Genomic DNA, 17562 nt, shown 5'->3' on the forward strand with positions numbered 1-17562 from the left:
GTGCACCACAAATTGTGCCCATAAAAGATGGAGAACTTAACTGATAAATGCGTGTGTTATGATTGCTCCACCTACTGGCCATTCCCCCACCTCTCTCCATCTTCTTGGGACTTCTAACTCCCTGAGACACAACAATATGAAAATTAGGCCAATTACTAACACTACGATGGCTTCTAAGTGTTCAAGGAAAAGGAAGGGTCAACCAATGTATCAAAAACTTCACTGCTGTCTTATTTAAAGAAATTGCCACAGTCACCCTAACCCTTCAGCACCTACGGCATTGGTCAGCACTCATCAACATTGAGGTAGGACCCTCCACCAGCAAAAAGATTACGATTTCCTGAAAGCTCAGATGATGGTTAGACTATAATGTAAACATAACTCTTACATGCACCAGGAAACCAAAAATTTCATGTGACACCGGTACTGCAATGTTCGCTTTATTGCAATGATCTGTAATTGAACCTGCAATATCTCTGAAGTATGCCTGTACATGAAATGCTCAGAATAAGCAAATCCATACAAATAATGGTTGCACGGGCTAGAGAGTGACTATTAGTGGGTATAGGGTTTATTTTTGAGGCTATAAAAATGTTCTGGGGCAGCTGGGTGGCTCAGTCCATTAAGCCTCTGACTCTTGATTTCGGCTCAGGTCACAATCTCATGGTGGTGGGATTAAGCCCCTAGTTGGGCTCCATGCTGAGTGTGGGGCCTGCTTGGGACTCTCTCTCTCCCTCTGCCCCTCCTCCCCTGCTCCTGCTTGCATGCACGCTCTCGGTCTCTCAAAAAAGAAAATAAACATTACAAAAAATGTTTGGGAATAAGACAGTATGATTGTATAACTCTATAAACAGACTAAAAATCATTGAATTAGTACTGTGAAATTAGAAAAAAATGAAAGAAGTATACCTGAATATAATTTGAGAGCCAAGCAGAACACATAATTTTATCTACAAAGTACTAAGAATCCCAGTGTCCAAACAAAGAAAGCTTAAGACTTCTGTCTAATGACTTTAAGTGACAAAAGCATTACACGTGGGCTTTTCCACAAAAATAAAATTTTATTAGAAACATTTGAATATAAATGTATAAAATAGTTTTATATATCTATATAAAAATGATATCAAATATATTTAGCATATTATAAAAACAGTTAATATACAACTTAAATATATTTTTAGAATATTTTACATATAAAAACATAAAGTTCACCAAATGTTCTGGCTTTCTCTCTAATCCTCAGCTATTGCCATGCTTCATTTAACTCGGGCTTCTTTCCAAATTCAAGTAAAAGTTAACCTTTAAATTTACTCAGAACAGTCTCTTAGTATCAAAATCCTTTTGCTCATTTGCTTTTCTCCTTCTTTTCTTTCCCCTTTGGTTCCAATACATATATATATTTTTTTATTCTTAAGAAATGAGATCAATCACTAACTTTTCAAGAGCAAGAAGAAATGTGATGTTACCTACTTGTTGGAACTACCCATCCATGTGGAGGCTTACGGAAGAGTGACAAAAAAATGGGACAAAACATACAAGTACCCTGCTTCCACCAAATACCCTATGCCAGGGCACAGAAGGGATCTAAGAAGCCCTGGGTCCTATCCTTTAGTTTGTGTAATGTTTATTTAAAAAGAAAATTTTTTTAATGTTTATTTATTTTTGAAGGAGAGAGAGACAGAGAGTGAGCAGGGGAGGGGCAGAGAGAGAGGGAGACACAGAATCCAGAGCAGGCTCCAGGCTCTGAGCTGTCAGCATAGAGCCCAAAATGGGGCTCAAACTCACGAGCCACAAGATCATGACCTGAGCCAAAGTCAGATGCTTAACCGACTGAGCCACCCAAGCACCCCAGTTTGTGGAATGTTTAAACTGGTACACAGAGTAACTAACTTTCCCAAAACACCAACTAGAACAGGACAAACAACACGAGCCACACCTTCATAACTGCACTTTCCAGTCATCTCTCTGAAACCAACACCTCATGCGTATCACTCACCTGGTCTTTTGGCTTTTGGTCTGTGTTTAGGGGTTGCAGAGGATTCAGTCGGTCATTCCTTCCCCCAGCGACATCACCAGAGGACCATGTGGGAATCAGGTTTCTGGGGTGAGTGCTGGGCTTCGTGCCATCCTGCAGCTTCTCCTTCACTTGAGAAATACCACATTTACCTTCTAGCTCATTCTCCCGAACTAAGCCATCTTTCAGTGAGTCCCTCCTTTCTGAAGGTAGGATGTCAATATTCACTCTACTGATCGTGGCTAGTGATTCTGCAGTATTGCTCACGTCCAGCTTGGAGGTATGGACTTTCAGACTTGCTGGTGACTTCAAGGGGCCAGTGACCATGGGTTTCTCCTGGGACAAATATTTGTCTTCACCCTGAGTGAAAATAGGCTTCTCATTTATTACAGCACTCCTCACACCCCATAAAATTAACTCAAAAGGAATGGCAGGTTCCTCAGAAGTTAAACATAGAATCATCACACAACCTGGGAATCTCACTCCTAGGTAAATATCTCGAAGAACTGAAAAGTAAGACTCAAACAGGTTATTTCCTCACCAGTGTTTAGAGCAGCGTTACTCACACTGGCCTAAAAGTGGAAACAACCTCAATGTCCATAAGCAGATGAATAAACAAAATATAATATACACATACAATGGAATATTATAAAGCCATTAAAAGGAGTGAAGTACTGACACATGCTATGACATGGGTGAACCTTGAAAACATGCTGAATGAAAATAAGCAAGACACAAAAGGACAAATATCGTATGATTAACTTATCTAGAACAGGTAAACTCCTAGAGACGGAAAGTAGATTAGAGGTTACCAGGGCCTGGGAACGGGAGGAATGGGAGACTATTGCTTAATGAGCACAGAGTTTGCTTGGAGCAATGAAAGGGTTTTGGAAGATAGCGGTGATGGTTGCACAACATTGTGAGTGTAGTTAAGGCCACTAAATTGTATGCTTAAAAATGGTTCAAAATGTCAAATTCTATGTCATAGATATTTCACAATAAAAGAAAATTTAAAAATTTAAAAATGAATCAGCAACCTAGATACAAGAGCTAAAATTATAAAACTCCTAGAAAAAAACATAGCCATATGTCATCATGAACTTGGATTTGGCACAGGATTCTTAGATAGGACACCAAAAGTACAAGCAACATAAGAAAAAAAAAAAAAGATAAATTGGCTTTCATCAACATTAAAAACTTTTGTGTATAACTGGATATTATCAAGAAAGTAAAAAGCCAGGGCACCTGGGTGGCTCAGTCTGTTAAGCATCTGACTCTGGATTTTGGCTCAGGTCATGATCTCACAGTTTGTGAGTTCGAGCTCCGTGTCTGGCTCTACACTGCCAGTGTGGAGCCTGCTTGGAATTCTCCCCTCCCCTCCCCTCCCCTCCCCTCCCTTCTCTCTCTCCCCCCTCTCTGCCCCTCCCCTGCTCATGTTCACTCTATCTCTCTTTCAAAACAAATAAATAAACTTAAAAGAAAAAAAAGTAAAAAAGCCAAACTATATAGCATGGGAAGAAATATTCGTAAATCATATCTCTGATAAGGAGCTAGTGTCCAGAAAATAGAAAGAACTCTTAGACCTCAACAACAAAACTACAAAAAACTCAATTAAAAAACGGGCAAAGGGCTTAACAGACATTTCTTGAGGGAAGAAATACAAATGGTCAAGAAGCTTATGGGAAGGGACTCTATGTTATTGGTCATCAGGGAAATGCAAACCCAGACTACACTCAGTATTTCACATCCACTAGGATGGCTAGAATGAGAAAAGTAGAAAGTCACAGGAGCTGCTGAGGTTGTGGAGAAACCAGAACTCTTGTGGACTGCTGGTAGGAAAGTAAAATGGTGCAACCACTTTGGAGAACGGCATTGTGGTACCTCAGAAAGTAAACACAGAATTACCACATGACCCAGCAATTTCATTCCTACGTATATACGCAAAAGAACTGAGAACAGAGACTCAAAGACTTGTACCCAAATGTTCATACCAATAGCCAAAAGGTGGAAACAATTCAATACCCACCAGTGAATGACTGGATAAGCAAACTGTGGTGCACACATATAACAGAGTATCACTCAGACATAAAAACTGATGAAGTGCTGACACATGCTACCTCAAAAACATCATGCTGAGTGAAAGAAGCCAGACGCAAAAAGTCACTTATTATATGGTTCCATTTATATGAAATACTTGGAGTAGGCAAATCCATAGAGACAGAAAACACATTGGTGGTTTCCAGGGACTGGATGGAACAGGGAATGAGGATGATTACTTAATGGTCTGGGGTTTCCTTCTGGGGTGATATGAAATGTTTTGGAACTAGACAGAGATGGGGGTTGCACAACATTGTGAATGTACTAAATGCAATTAATGGCTTACTTTAAAATGGTTAACTTGATGTTATGTAACTTGCTTTGAATACCTACTATTTTAATAGTTGCTAAAATACATACCCTTTAAAATGAAACATACCATTACATATGTCTTGGACCCCTCAGAAGAGTGAGGCTGGAGGGGAAAGACTTTATGATTTGATTCAGCCTTTCCAGAAACCACTGCAGCAACAGGTTTCGATTTAGAGTCACCATTTTTAATATTATTTTTGGAGGTCTTTCTTTATGAGGAAGAAAAGAAAAAAATTATCATCAGTATAGTGAAAATTAAAGGTTTTTACATATATGGAGAAATGTGTGTATGTATTATAAGAACCATAGAACTACTCCATTTAGAGAGAATAGTCTTCCAAAAACCAGGCAGCAGCATTCTGCAAAACACCCGACTGGTACTTTTGTTTTTAATGTTTATTTATTTATTTTGAGAGACAGAGAGAGAGAGAGAGAGAGAGAGAGAGAGAGAGAGACTGTGAGCAGGGGAGGGGCAGAGAGAGAGAGAGAGAGAGAGAGAGAGAATCCTAAGCAAGCTCCGTGCTGCCAGCATACAGCCTGATGCAAGGGCTCAATCTCATGAAACATGAGGTCATGACCTGAGCCAAAATCCAGAGTTGGATGCTTAACCAGACTGAGCCACCCAGGCACCCCTGACCAGTACTCTTCAAAAACAATCAAGGTCATGAAAAACAAAGAAAGTGAGAAACTGTCACAGACACAAGGTGACTAAGGAGACAGGAGGACTAAATGTAGTATGATATCCTGGATTGGATCCTGGCAGAAAAAGGACATCAGTAGAAAAACTAGCGAAAGCCAAATAAAGTCTGGAGTTCAGTCAACAGTAAGGCACTGATGCCATTTATGGTATGTCAATGTTTACAACAGGAGAAACTGGGTGACGGGTATACATAAACTCTCTGCGCTCTCTCTGCAACTTGTCTGTAAATACAAGACTATTCCAAAATAAAAAATCTATGAGAAATTACCTTATGTACAGAAGAACCGGCATAATTTTCACGTTTCATATGTTTGTGATTAAATCACAACTGCTTTGCCAAGTTTCAGAGTATGCTCAGCCTGGACTTGCAGAATAAAAGTGTAGAGGATTAATATCCCCAACTCTTTTAGTGTGACATTTCTACAACTGAGCTAACTAATGACCCTTTGGAGAATTCAATGGGAGGGTGAGACCAGTGCTGTGGAAGGCCAAAGGTCTGTTTGATGCCAAATTATAGACAATGTAAATAAAAAGATGGTCTTTCTTTATCCCCTGGGGCCTCTCTAGTATTGCTCTCAAATCTAACATGTCACAAGACACAGATCACGAAGCTCTTGTCCAGCCCTAACTCTTAGATCCTGAAACAGCTGTTTAGTGAAGGTAACACCTGCCAAAGAAACTTTTCTCTTGAGAAATTTATATGAGTGAAGAGGGAAACTTACAAAAGCTCTCAAATTTGAGCGCTCATTCTTAAACATGACTATTATCTTACATGGCACGTAATGTAAGAGGCTTCTTAGACAATCTCACTTTCATATGGTTTCTAAAATATATATTCTTTTGAAAGAATTGTAATTGATAGGTCTTGGAATCCTCTGAGGAATTTAAAGTCATTCTCTAAATGGTTCCTTATATTTCTGATTTTAGAAATTAAGTCAACCTCAACACATGCCATAATCACACAATTTTCCTTCATGTTTAAAAACAAAAAATCACCGGGGCACCTGGGTGGCTCAGCCCATGAAGCATCTGACTCTTGATTTCGGCTCAGGTCATGATCTCGAGGTTCGTGAGTTCAAGCCCCTCGTCAGGCTCTCTGCTGACAGTACAGATTCTCTCTCCCCCTCTCTCTCTGCCCTCACCGGCTCGTTCGCATGCACTCTCTCACTCTCAACTCTCTCAAAATAAATAAATAAACTTAAGAAAATAATAAATAAAAATTTAAAAATCACCATAAATTCTAACATACGAAAATTATACAAGCTACCTTCTTTTACTCTGTCTATCTAGCCACCTATTTGCAAGGGAAGTATCTTACGCCTTTGTGGCCTCCAAAAACAAAGAGATTTGGCGCTTTATGTAAGGCTGCCTCAGGATGCTCCTCACAGAGGGTCTTTCTTCAGGCCTTTTGCTCAGCATTGTTCTTATTAGTTCTGCTAGTTCTGGACTATAGTCTTTCGGCATCGGCGGCAGCTACAAAGAGAAATGATATCACAATTACTACTACGATCTTGTGAAGCAAAGTCTGAAAGAAAAGGTAGAGGTTTCCCAATATTATTGGAAATAATTACCCACAGGAGCATCCGACTTCAGCTCAAGGCACGAACTCACGGTTTGTTGAGTTCGAGCCCCACATACAGCTCTCTGCTGTCAGCACAGAGCCACTTTGGATTCTCTGTCCCCACTTTCTCTCTGCCCCTCCCCTACTCATTCATTTTTTTTTTTCTCTCTCTCTCTCTCAAAACTAAACATTAAAAATAAATAAATAAGAATAAAAGTACCTGTGTGTGTATGTGCACACCTAATAAAGACATGTATGTTTTCATATAGACAGGAAAATGCTAGGAAGGCTGCACACACAAGTGTTAGTAATGGTTATCTCCAGAGGATAGATGAGAATTGAAATAAATAAATATTTATTTAAATATAAAATATTTAAAATTATTAATTAAATAATTTAAATTATTATTCAAAATTTAAAATTATAATTATTAAAATTGTGTGTTTTCAATATTTAAAATTACTTAAAATTATTTATTAAAATTATTTAAATTATTATTTAAATATTATTTAAATATTTAAAATTATTATTTAATAAAATTATTAAAATTATTTAAAATTATTTAAATTAAAATATTTAAAATTATAAATAAAATTATAATTTTATTTATAAAATAAAATTATTTATTAATTTAAATAAATTAAAATTATTTATTTATTCAATATTTAAAATTATTTAATTGGCATAATATTAAAATCAGTGAGTGGGTTATAGCTTTAAAACTTAAAGGTGTGTACAGATGCCTCACACTAGAGAGGACAACCAGACTTACGGAACTAACATAGAAAGTTGGCCACTCTGGTGTCTATGTTACACACATTGCTTTCTGCAGTTCTTAACTGCTTACTTGTGATTGCGATAATCATCAAAGGAGCAACATGTTCAATGAGTAGACTCACTTTATTTTTATTTATTATTATTTTACATTGTTGCAAAGTGTCCTCCAATCACCAGCTACTGAGCAAGCTGGGAATAGAATGGGTACTTCTTGCCCAGAGTAGACTCATTTTAGGTGGGACTCATTTAACCCAAACTACTTATAAGATGCTACCAATATTCCCTCAGGGCACCTGCACATTCTGTGGTTACAAGGTAGAGGTTTTCAAAAAGCCAACTCTTCAGAACGATTAATCCACCTTCACAAATTAATATTAAAAAATGTTAATCCCCTCTGTTTCTTTTTTTTAAATTTTTTTTTTTTCAACGTTTATTTATTTTTGGGACAGAGAGAGACAGAGCATGAACGGGGGAGGGGCAGAGAGAGAGGGAGACACAGAATCAGAAGCAGGCTCCAGGCTCTGAGCCATCAGCCCAGAGCCTGACGCGGGGCTCGAACTCACGGACCGCGAGATCGTGACCTGGCTGAAGTCGGACGCTTAACCGACTGCACCACCCAGGCGCCCCTCTTTTTTTTAAATATATATATTTTAGAGAGAGAGAGAGAGAGAGAGAGAGAGAGACAAAGTGTGAGTGGGGAAGGGGCAGAGAGAGAGGGCAACACAGAAGCCAAAGCAGGCTCCAGGCCCTGATCTGTCAGCACAGAGCCCAATGTGGGGCTTGAACCCATGAGCCATACGATCATGACCTGAGTCGAAGTCGGACACTCAACTGACTGAGCCACCCAGGCGCCCTAATCCTGTCTGTTTCTAGTTCAACCTTCCCCATAGAAGGGACCTACCATTCTTACCTATCCAACTGACATCAATGATTACTCATTTTTGCCAATAGCTACTTACAAAGGTGCATTAAAGTAACTTTGCTCCAAATATTAAAACAATTAGTTCCAGAATATTCTTTACCTTTCCTTCAATAATCCGATAAACTAAAGAATTCATGTCTTTTGCATTGAAAGCATGCTTCAGGGTGGCCATTTCATAAACACAGCATCCCAGAGCCCAAACATCAGACTAGAAAAGAAAAACAGTAAACAGTTAAATGTCGGAATGCCTTACTTATATTTTACCTCTTAAAAAAACAAAAACAAAACCAGACATTTTCCTTGAGCCAATTCACAGATAATTCTTCTATCTGATGGGTTCTGAAGTTACGAATACTGTCCTAGAGACAAGGTGAACTGGCATATGCAGCCCAATCCTACCTTATAGTTGTAGGGTTTGTTCGAAAACAGTTCAGGGCTCATGTAATAAGGTGTGCCGATAAGAGTGCTGGCCATGTCACAGTGGTTCTCTAACACCCGGGCAATTCCCAAATCACCCACTTTGATGATGTTTGTTCTTGTCAGGAAGACATTTTGAGTTTTCAGATCTCGGTGAAGGATGTGTTTTTCATGTAAATACTGAGGACAGAAATAAAACTTCATTAAATATTAATATACTGACCTACTTACTTATTCCTGTCTTCTTACATACCAGCAACAATTGCATGAGTTAAATAATCTCAGTTATCTACATAACAAAACACTATTGTTTTACAAAATCTCTAAACAAAAAGTCTGATTCACAACTTTCCAAAGCAAGGAATTAAGTTCCATGCATAGTGTGCCCAATAATCTTCAAAATTGTTCCCGGTGCCTTGACAATGTTACCATTTAGCATTAAATGGTTCCAGTTAAAATACACTTACAAATTCCCACTGAAGGTAGAAAGACAACTTGTACAGAGTCAGATACACATTCCCTCACACTCATGAAATCTTCAGCTTAATAACATTTTCAAATATAACAAGATAACTCTTATTTAGAGAGAGTACCTTAGAATTTAAACATGGTCAATCATTTCTGGACAAGTCTGCTCAGCTCGAGTAGTATTTCATAAACAGTCTCACTTTTGACTATGCGTATATTCAAACACAAACATATCTTGCATTTCTACTCACTCTGCCACAGCAGGGTTAAAGCCCAAATCCCCACAGTTTCGGCATATTAATTAACCCAACCACCTTGCGGTATGACATAGCTGACCAGCTGGTAACAGAAACGGTCATTCTTTGCTCTTTGTCGACTCGGGGCCCTTAAAATTGATTTTGCTATAAATATTAAGTGAATAGAGAACTGGCATCCCCCGCAAACCAAAATCCATGTCTACCTCAACATAGACATCATTTATTCAGAAACACTCGAATGCTATGGCGAGAGGGACTGGGTCCACCTCATAAATGGATTTTTTTTTTAAATACATTTTTTTTTTCATGAAGCATTTTCCTAAAATCCATCTGCCCTCCGCCTGTCACCTTGGAGCAAATGGAATGCTGGGAGTCTGGACAGTACCTGCAGAGCCATGGCGATCTGAACAAACCACTCCACCACCTGACTCTCAGGCAGAAGCCGCCCCTTCTGTTCTTTGAGCTTTCGGTACAGATCACCTCCTTCGCAGAAGCCCATGACGATGTACAGCAGACCGTCCCCTCCCTCCCATGACTCCTTGTAGGTGACAATGTTAGGGTGCTTCAACTGAGACAGGAGCTGAGCTTCCTGTTCAGCAGCGCGCCGCTCTCGGCTAGAGGCGTTTCGGAGGTTCAGCTTTTTGATGACATACTACAGAGAAAACATGATTTTACAGTGTGCATATAAGCATACAGTTTTATAGGTTTAAGAGTATTTAAGGGTTCTCCTGAATGTCCTCAAAACCAACCTCCCGGAGCCTATCAGATAACCTATTCATTTTGTTATTCACAAAGCGCAAAATTGGGAAAAAGATTTGCTATCACTTACTAATACTTTCAACAGGTTGGACTTATAGCAGACTGGAGGGTCACAAAAAATTTATACTTCCCATCTGCATTTTATAATTTCATTAATGGATAAAAGAGGAGTCCATGTGAACATACAACTGGATCAATCGTAAAATCCGTGATAGAGATTCCTTAACCTCTAAGTTTCCCCTACAAAAGTATATAATATATGGCTTGAAAATACAGCTGCAGACAGAATGGGTCCACAGATTGCATTAGATAATCAAAGGGATCCATGGCCTAATAAGGTTAAAAATCACTGATTCTCAACATTAAAAATTATTCCCATCAAAAAAAAAATCAGGATCCTCTGACACCTAATACATTGCCCTTGACCAATTCATTATTCAACAAACACATATATAAATGTGCTTTGTAAAACATAAACTGCTGCTCACATGTGAGGGGCTGTTATTACAACCAATACCCCATTCTCCACTCAAAAAAAAAAAAATCCAATGACCTCCCCCACCTCCCCTATTTCTGAACAAATTTCTTATGCCTGAACTTGTGTTCCAGGCAGAGCTACCAGCACCTGACACCAGGCAGAATAGTCTAGAGGGCCTTATACTTGAAGGGACATCTCCTTTCAGCTTGCCTGGGGCACTGTCCCTATCCTGGTGTCATTATTAATAGCACCTCCCTTTAGTTTCAGAACTGTCCCAGTTTGTATGATACATTATATGGTCACCCTACTTATAAACCACTTTAAAGAACTGGCTCATTATCCTGAGGGTCAGGGGATAAAGTGCTTTAAAGAAAGGAGTGGCAACATTAGTGTTAAGTTTTAGAAGGATCACGGAGATGGCAATGAAAGTGATGGGTTCAAGAGTAAGCCATGTGGCAGGGAGGACCAGTGGAGGCCATGGCCACAACTCAGCTAAAGATAATGATGTCCTGGAATGGGGGAGGTGGGGGGCACCACTGGGTAGAGAACAGGCCTGCTGGCTTAGTGGGCAGGTGAATGGTGGCGGTGGTGTGTGTCAAGAATGACTTCTGGGTATGGCCAGCTTGGGCAACTGGATGGCAAGTGGTACTACTCACTAAAATGGGGACCGTGAAAGGTTTGGCGGGAAGGTGATGAACTGAGTTTTAAGCGAGTCCAGTAGTCTCCAGGTCAGATGTATGGGGCCCTTCGTCCAAAGAGTAATCCTTGCCAGGTGCTGTATGAGATTCTAGGAATGAATGATCTCACGGAATTGTCAGAGTGGAGAGGGTGTGTAGATCAAGCACAACAATTAACACTATAAAGAACTACAGGCAGTTTGGGGCGCATATGACAGTACGGCCTGGCCTACTCTTGGTGGTATGGGGAGGTTTCGCTGAAGAAGGGACATCCGAAGTGAGTCTCCTTTAGACCTCTCCGCGCCTAGCCTTTGAACAGCGGCCTCGGCATACCGCTGCCTGCCCTCCACCCCTGCCGGGCCCCAACCCCGCCGACCTGCCTGCCGTCCCGCCGGTGCCTCACGAGCGTCACCTCCCCGTAGCTGCCCCTGCCCACGACCCGCAGGTAGCAGTAGGCGGCCAGGGGCATGTTCCCGGCGCCGGCCCAAAGCTGGGATGCGGCGGCAGCGGCGGCCAGGGTAGCGGGCCGCGGCGGGAGACCCCGCTCATGCCCGAGAAGCCGCGGTACTGGAGGCTGCGGAGACGGCCGGGCCCCGATGCGAGTACGGAAGCCGGGCCCACAGCGACGCCGCTGCCATAGCGATCCCAGCCAACGCAGCACCGCGCACGCTCCGGCGGCCCGGAAACATCCACCACAGAGCCGAAGCGCCAGGCAGCCAGAGCGGTTCCGCTATCCGGGAGGACCGCCATAGAGCCCAGGCTCAGGACGGCCAGAGCGACTCCTCTGGTCCTTGCGCGCGGACCTTGTGCTTGGGTTCCACCGCCGGGAACTTCCGGGTGCGAGCAACAATAAAAGCAGGGAAGTTTCCACCTACGTGATCTAAGTGCTTTGAAAGCATTGGTCCTTCTTTCTACAAATAATTTATCGACCGCCTACCGTGTGCCAGGCCGACAAAGTCCCTGTCCTCCTGAGATTCCCATTCTAATCGAGGATGACAGACTAGATTCTACAACTAACATTTGTTACGTTTGCTTTATCACACAATGGTTCAGGTATGCATCTAGCAATACATCTTATTTTTATGTATTTCAAAAGAAATTGAGGAGACCAGTACATTTCCCCCTAAACACTTAAGCTTGTGCATTAAGAAATGCAAAGAACTCTCATAACCATCCAAGCCACTGCACTGTGATTTGGCCAAATTCTGGCATGGTTTTTAACAGCTTGAGGTAGTGTCTGTAGGAGGACCCTCCTTAAAAGGCCCGTGTGTGAAAGTTCAAAGCTGCCAAAAGAATTTATCGTTTGACACAGCGGACACCTCCCTTCCCTTTCCTAGAGCATTTACCTAAAAGAGTTTACAATTGTGAATCTTTCTTATGTCCCTGTTAGATAGATACATGGGTATCTCCTGCAACCAAGAGCACCTTTCTCAAGGACCTATACTCCACCCCTTTGAAGTGTAAGGTTTGCCTACATCCAAGAACCAGTTTTTGCCCAGTTGGAGGCAATATCGCCCCTGTTGAGAATGGGTAATGTTAACAGAAATTCAACCCAGCAAATTTGAAGATCGAATTGACTCTATTAAGCAATTCGTGAATCAGGCAGCATCCTATATGGCAAGTAGAGAGATGCTCTAAGGAGTTGTTCAAAAGGGAAGGTTTTTACTTGAACTAAGGCAGGGCAAGGAAGTTATCTGAAAGAAAGGATTGTTTCAGGTCAGGACATAATTTTTTGTGAGGAAGGGAGTGGTGGGGTTTTTAATTATACAGATTATCTCACTTAGTGCTGATCAGGAAATTTCAGATTCACTGACAGAAGGTCACATTCTTGGGTTTGGTTGAAACTGTAATTAATTCTTGGTTTGCTCTTGGGGGCAGTGGAGGGGGCAAATGACTCCATCTGGGGCTTGTTGTCTCTTTTTTAATAATACTATTACCCCCAGAAAGTTAATTTATTATTTTCCCCAGTTAATCCCCACTTCCCCATTAGAGCCAAGTACATTAGCTCCTTTAATCCTTATATCAACCCTATGAGGCTGATACTTTTATCATCTTCATTTTACAGTTAAGGAAATTGAATCTCTGGGAAGTTAAGAAACTCATGCTAATGGAGAGAATAAAATGGAGTCAGCATTGCTAAGAGGATTATTTAAAATTGGGGCACCTGGCTGGCTCAGTTGGAAGAGCATGCAGCTGTTGATCTTGGGGTCATAGGTTGGTGCCCCACACTGGGTGTAGATATTACTTAAATAAATTTTTAAAAATAACTTAAACATTTTTAAAATAAATAAATAAATAAATAAATAAATCAAGGAACCAGGAGGAAATAAAAAAGGAACCAAGAATAAAAAAAAATGGAACCAGGAGGATGTTGAGGATGTGGAGCCTATACATGTCTTCTGTCTCAAATTCTTGGAATTTTTGCTGAATTCAGCTAAAAGCCAAGGCAGCTGCTACATGTGAAAATGGACATAAATGGACTTTCTGCCTAACACTAGCCCTAGCAAGCAATCACATATATGTTACTGTAACTATGGCTATACGTGCACGTTACATTTTGTTAAAAACAACTATGTATGTAAATCCTCTCTTCCTTCTTTAAAAACTCTTAATTCCTTTGTGTCTCCAGAGCATGCTTTCAATTTCAATCGAATCTCTGTCTCCTGGATTGCAATCCGTAAAGCCCCAAATAAACACACATATTTTATTTTGTAGCTTGCAACTTTCTCTTTCATTGGTCTATACTCAAAACAACAGGCTGATGGCTTGCTCGCTCCTAAAACCCCTGTAGTTACTTGGTCACACCTGCCCTTGAGAAAGCTTCCTGGAAAATGACTCGGATTCCCTAGATGCCTTTCTTAGTCTTCTTCCATCCATCTTCCCCTTTGCCCCTCTGGTGAATCCTCTCCTTTCTTGGTTTCTAGAACTTTCCTGGTTCTCCTGTCTACTCTTGTTCTCTTTTGACTTTTCATGATCCCCTCAGGTTTGGGTTCTCTACTCTTCTCTTTGCCTTTTACCTTCTCCAACTTGCTCTTCATCAAATCTATCATTCACTCTACAGACATTTAGTATGAGCCTTCATGGTGCAAGACTAGTGCCCTGCCCTGGAGGCACGAAGGGAACAAGACAGACAAAGCCCTGCCCCTGTGGGACTTAGGGTTGAAGAGAGAGATACTTGCCAACTGAGGTCAGTGCCATACTGAAAGGTCACCAGGCCCAGGCTGCCCATCCAGGGGAGGTTGTCCCAAGCAATCATTGCTTGAACTGAAGTTTGAAGGAAAAAAATTTTCAGGCAAAGGGAGTGCCATATGCTAAGGTCCAGTGGACTTATTTTGTGACTTCACCTCCTTGCTGCAGTGGGAACTCTCTGAGCATTGGGCCAGCCCTGCCTGCTTCGAGACTCCAAACCCAGCAGTTGACGCGGGGACGGCACACAGTAGATATGAGTGGATGAAATGGGGGCTGATGAATGAACAAGTGAAAAAGCACCCGCCTACACAGTCTGGGAAAAAGTCTCTATGATTGAAGCTGAAAGACCCTGGGGGCCCATGGCTGGGTGAGATGGAGGGGTCAGCAGGGGCCAGACCACTCAGGACACAGAAGTGTATACGATGAGGACAGGTCTCAAGCAGATCCACATTTTTAAATGATGACTCTAGTTGCTGCCAGAGAGTAGACTGTAGGAGTAGAGTGGAAATGGGGGGCAGGGGGCAGCCATGTAGGTGAGAGATGAGGGTGGCTTGGACTTGGTGGTGACTGGGGACTTGGAAAGAAGTAAATGGATTAGAAAGATAGAGAGTCTGAGGTGAGGGATGAGGGGTGGGGAGTCTAGGGAAGGAAGCCAGCCAGAATGCCACCCAGCTCTCTGGCTTGGATGCCTGGATGGATGGCGGTGGCCTTCACTGGGGTGGACAACAAGAGAGGAAGACCAGGCTTGGTGGTGGAATACAGGAGGGGGAAAGAAAGTCATGAGTTCAGGTGGAGGGGCTCTGAGCAAATCAGGCAGGCAGTTGGCTGTGTGGGTGGAGCTCAGAGCAGGTCTGAGGTGTCCTGTGTCCTATGTGTCATCCCTTTGCACCAGCAGCACAAACCCCCTCTCAAGCCCCCAGGCTCAATCCTCAGCAACCTCACCTGCTTTCCGTCCACCCATCTCCCACCTTCCACATCCACAGGGTGAGTCAACCTATCCTCTTCTTCTGTAACATGGGGAGAATCACAGCATCCATCATCCTCGGTACATGAGATAGGACACAAATGCTGAGAAGCGGGCCAGGTGCTAGTCGCTGTTCTCCTTCCCTTCCGGCCACATAAATGTATTTCTCAAACCTTCTAGGGACCAAGCTTGGTGCTGGTCATCTCCCAACAGTCCAGTCTTGATCTCACCACACCCCTGTGTAGAATATCTGTGGGGTTTTCCAAAAAGACTGGCCACTTCCAGGCCAGGCTGGTCCCAAACCACTTCTCAGCCTCCTTCCCTGCCCTCTTCATCAGGTCCTGCTTCCATCGGGTAGACAACTGCACCTCTCCCAAGCACGCGTCACACCTACCCATCTACTTTCCCTCCCTCTCCTTTCTCCTTCCCCTGCCCAAGGGCTGCCCTGCTTCCCAGGCACCTCCTCTAGGAGCCTTCCCCGAAGCCTATGGGAGTGAGCTGCACCACTTCCAGATCACTCCAGCCCCTTCGTGCTCCTCTTAGGTTCTGACACTCGCTGGGCTTCCTTTGAGTCATCAGGCTCCTTTTCCCAACACATCAGCTCACTGAACACCTCGAGGCACCTGAGTTCATCACTGTGGCGTGCTGGTGCCTGGCACCGTGCCCAAACCACCGTGGGGCTCGTTTGATACAGGTGCAGGAAGTCAACACAGCCTCCAATGCAGTTTCATGTTGATCCACCTCATCTCCCACAAAGGCCAGAAAACAGGCCAGAAGGTCATTCTGGCCTGGGGATGATAAGCCTTTTCCCAGAATCTGCTCTGTGAGACAAAGTCCGAGACAAGCAAACAGAGATCAAAGTGGCCTCTGGGCCCCCTCACCTTATCAGGGTCATAGCAGCCAGCACATCCCACCCAGGGCCATGGAGTGGATTGACCGGGGCCACATCTACCTTGCATGCTGTGGCTTGTGGGAGACGCCGAGGGTTTGGTCATAAAAATTAAGAAATTGAAGGTCCAGGGGTGCCTGGGTGGGTCAGTCGGTTGAACATCCGGCTTGGGCTCAGGTCATGATCTCACAGTTCGTGGGTTCGAGCCCCACATGGGGCTCTGTGCTGACAGCTCAGAGCCTGGAGCCTATTTCAAATTCTGTGTCTCCCTCTCTCTCTGCTCCTCCCCTGCTGCTCGTGCTCTGTCTCTCTCTCTCTCTCAAAAATAAATAAGCAGTAAAAAAAAATTAAAAAAAAAAAAAAAGAAATTGAAGGTCCAAAGCTGTCCCTGGGGTTTTCAACTCTACTTCTCCTTTCTTCCTAATAATGCAGAGGGCATTTCTGTCATTATGTAATAGTCTTGGGCTTTGGAGTCTGAAAGATCTGGGTTTGAATACCTGTCTGTCGCCTGCTGCAGGACCGATGTCCCAGGTGCAGGGCCACCATGAGGATAAAATAAGAGGATAAAAGGCTCAGATCAAAAGGCATACTCAGTCCTCCATCATGAACACATAGTATTTACCTTCATCTCCCCTCACCTGCCAGGGGGAGGAACGGTGAGGCTTCCTTCTGCTCCTCTTTCCAAATCTGGACGAGAAGGTCCAGAGGAATGAAGCAACTGTCCTAAAGCATGGGCCCCCCACTACACATCCCCAGGACTGCCCAGCTTGCCTCTGGCAGGACGGACGCTAGGGTTGGCGCTGTTGGAGACGTGGGCGTGGACAGACAGCGTCTACACTGCACCATCTGCCACCCGGGCCAGAGTGTGACTGTGCAAAGTTTGTTTAGTTAAAGAATTTTGAAAGTAACCCCTAACACAGTTCAGAAGTCCACTTTTAACTGTGGCTTCTTGATGCGGGTCGCCATGTCGCTGGTGTCGCCTAAGCCAGACCCAGGATGAGATGAGCACGCGGGGTCTTTGCCACTCGTGGCAGCAGAGCGCAGCTCTGTAGGAAGGACATGGTCTGAGTCTGGTCGGGAG

The 17562-nt window shown here is 42.9% G+C and overlaps 1 protein-coding gene across 2 annotated transcripts in view; it reads right to left on the bottom strand.

Moving 5' to 3' along the window:
- The window catches only part of NEK4 (NIMA related kinase 4), a 48579-nt gene extending 36465 nt beyond the window's left edge, over positions 1–12114 (bottom strand). Inside the window, exons 1-7 of one of the 2 annotated variants that reach the window (XM_030306989.2) lie at positions 11816–12114; positions 9911–10177; positions 8783–8980; positions 8484–8591; positions 6442–6596; positions 4491–4632; positions 1997–2374 (exon numbers count right to left, since the gene is read on the bottom strand). In XM_030306989.2, coding sequence (XP_030162849.1) covers positions 1997–2374; positions 4491–4632; positions 6442–6596; positions 8484–8591; positions 8783–8980; positions 9911–10177; positions 11816–11908 — 1341 coding nt within the window. In that variant the 5' untranslated portion in view covers positions 11909–12114. The remainder of the gene's footprint in view (positions 1–1996; positions 2375–4490; positions 4633–6441; positions 6597–8483; positions 8592–8782; positions 8981–9910; positions 10178–11815) is intronic. The other variant, XM_030306990.1, reaches the window with a different exon arrangement.
- Positions 12115–17562: the final 5448 nt, after the last annotated feature.

This window comes from Lynx canadensis, chromosome A2, assembly GCF_007474595.2.
Source record: "Lynx canadensis isolate LIC74 chromosome A2, mLynCan4.pri.v2, whole genome shotgun sequence".
NCBI lineage: Eukaryota > Metazoa > Chordata > Mammalia > Carnivora > Felidae > Lynx > Lynx canadensis.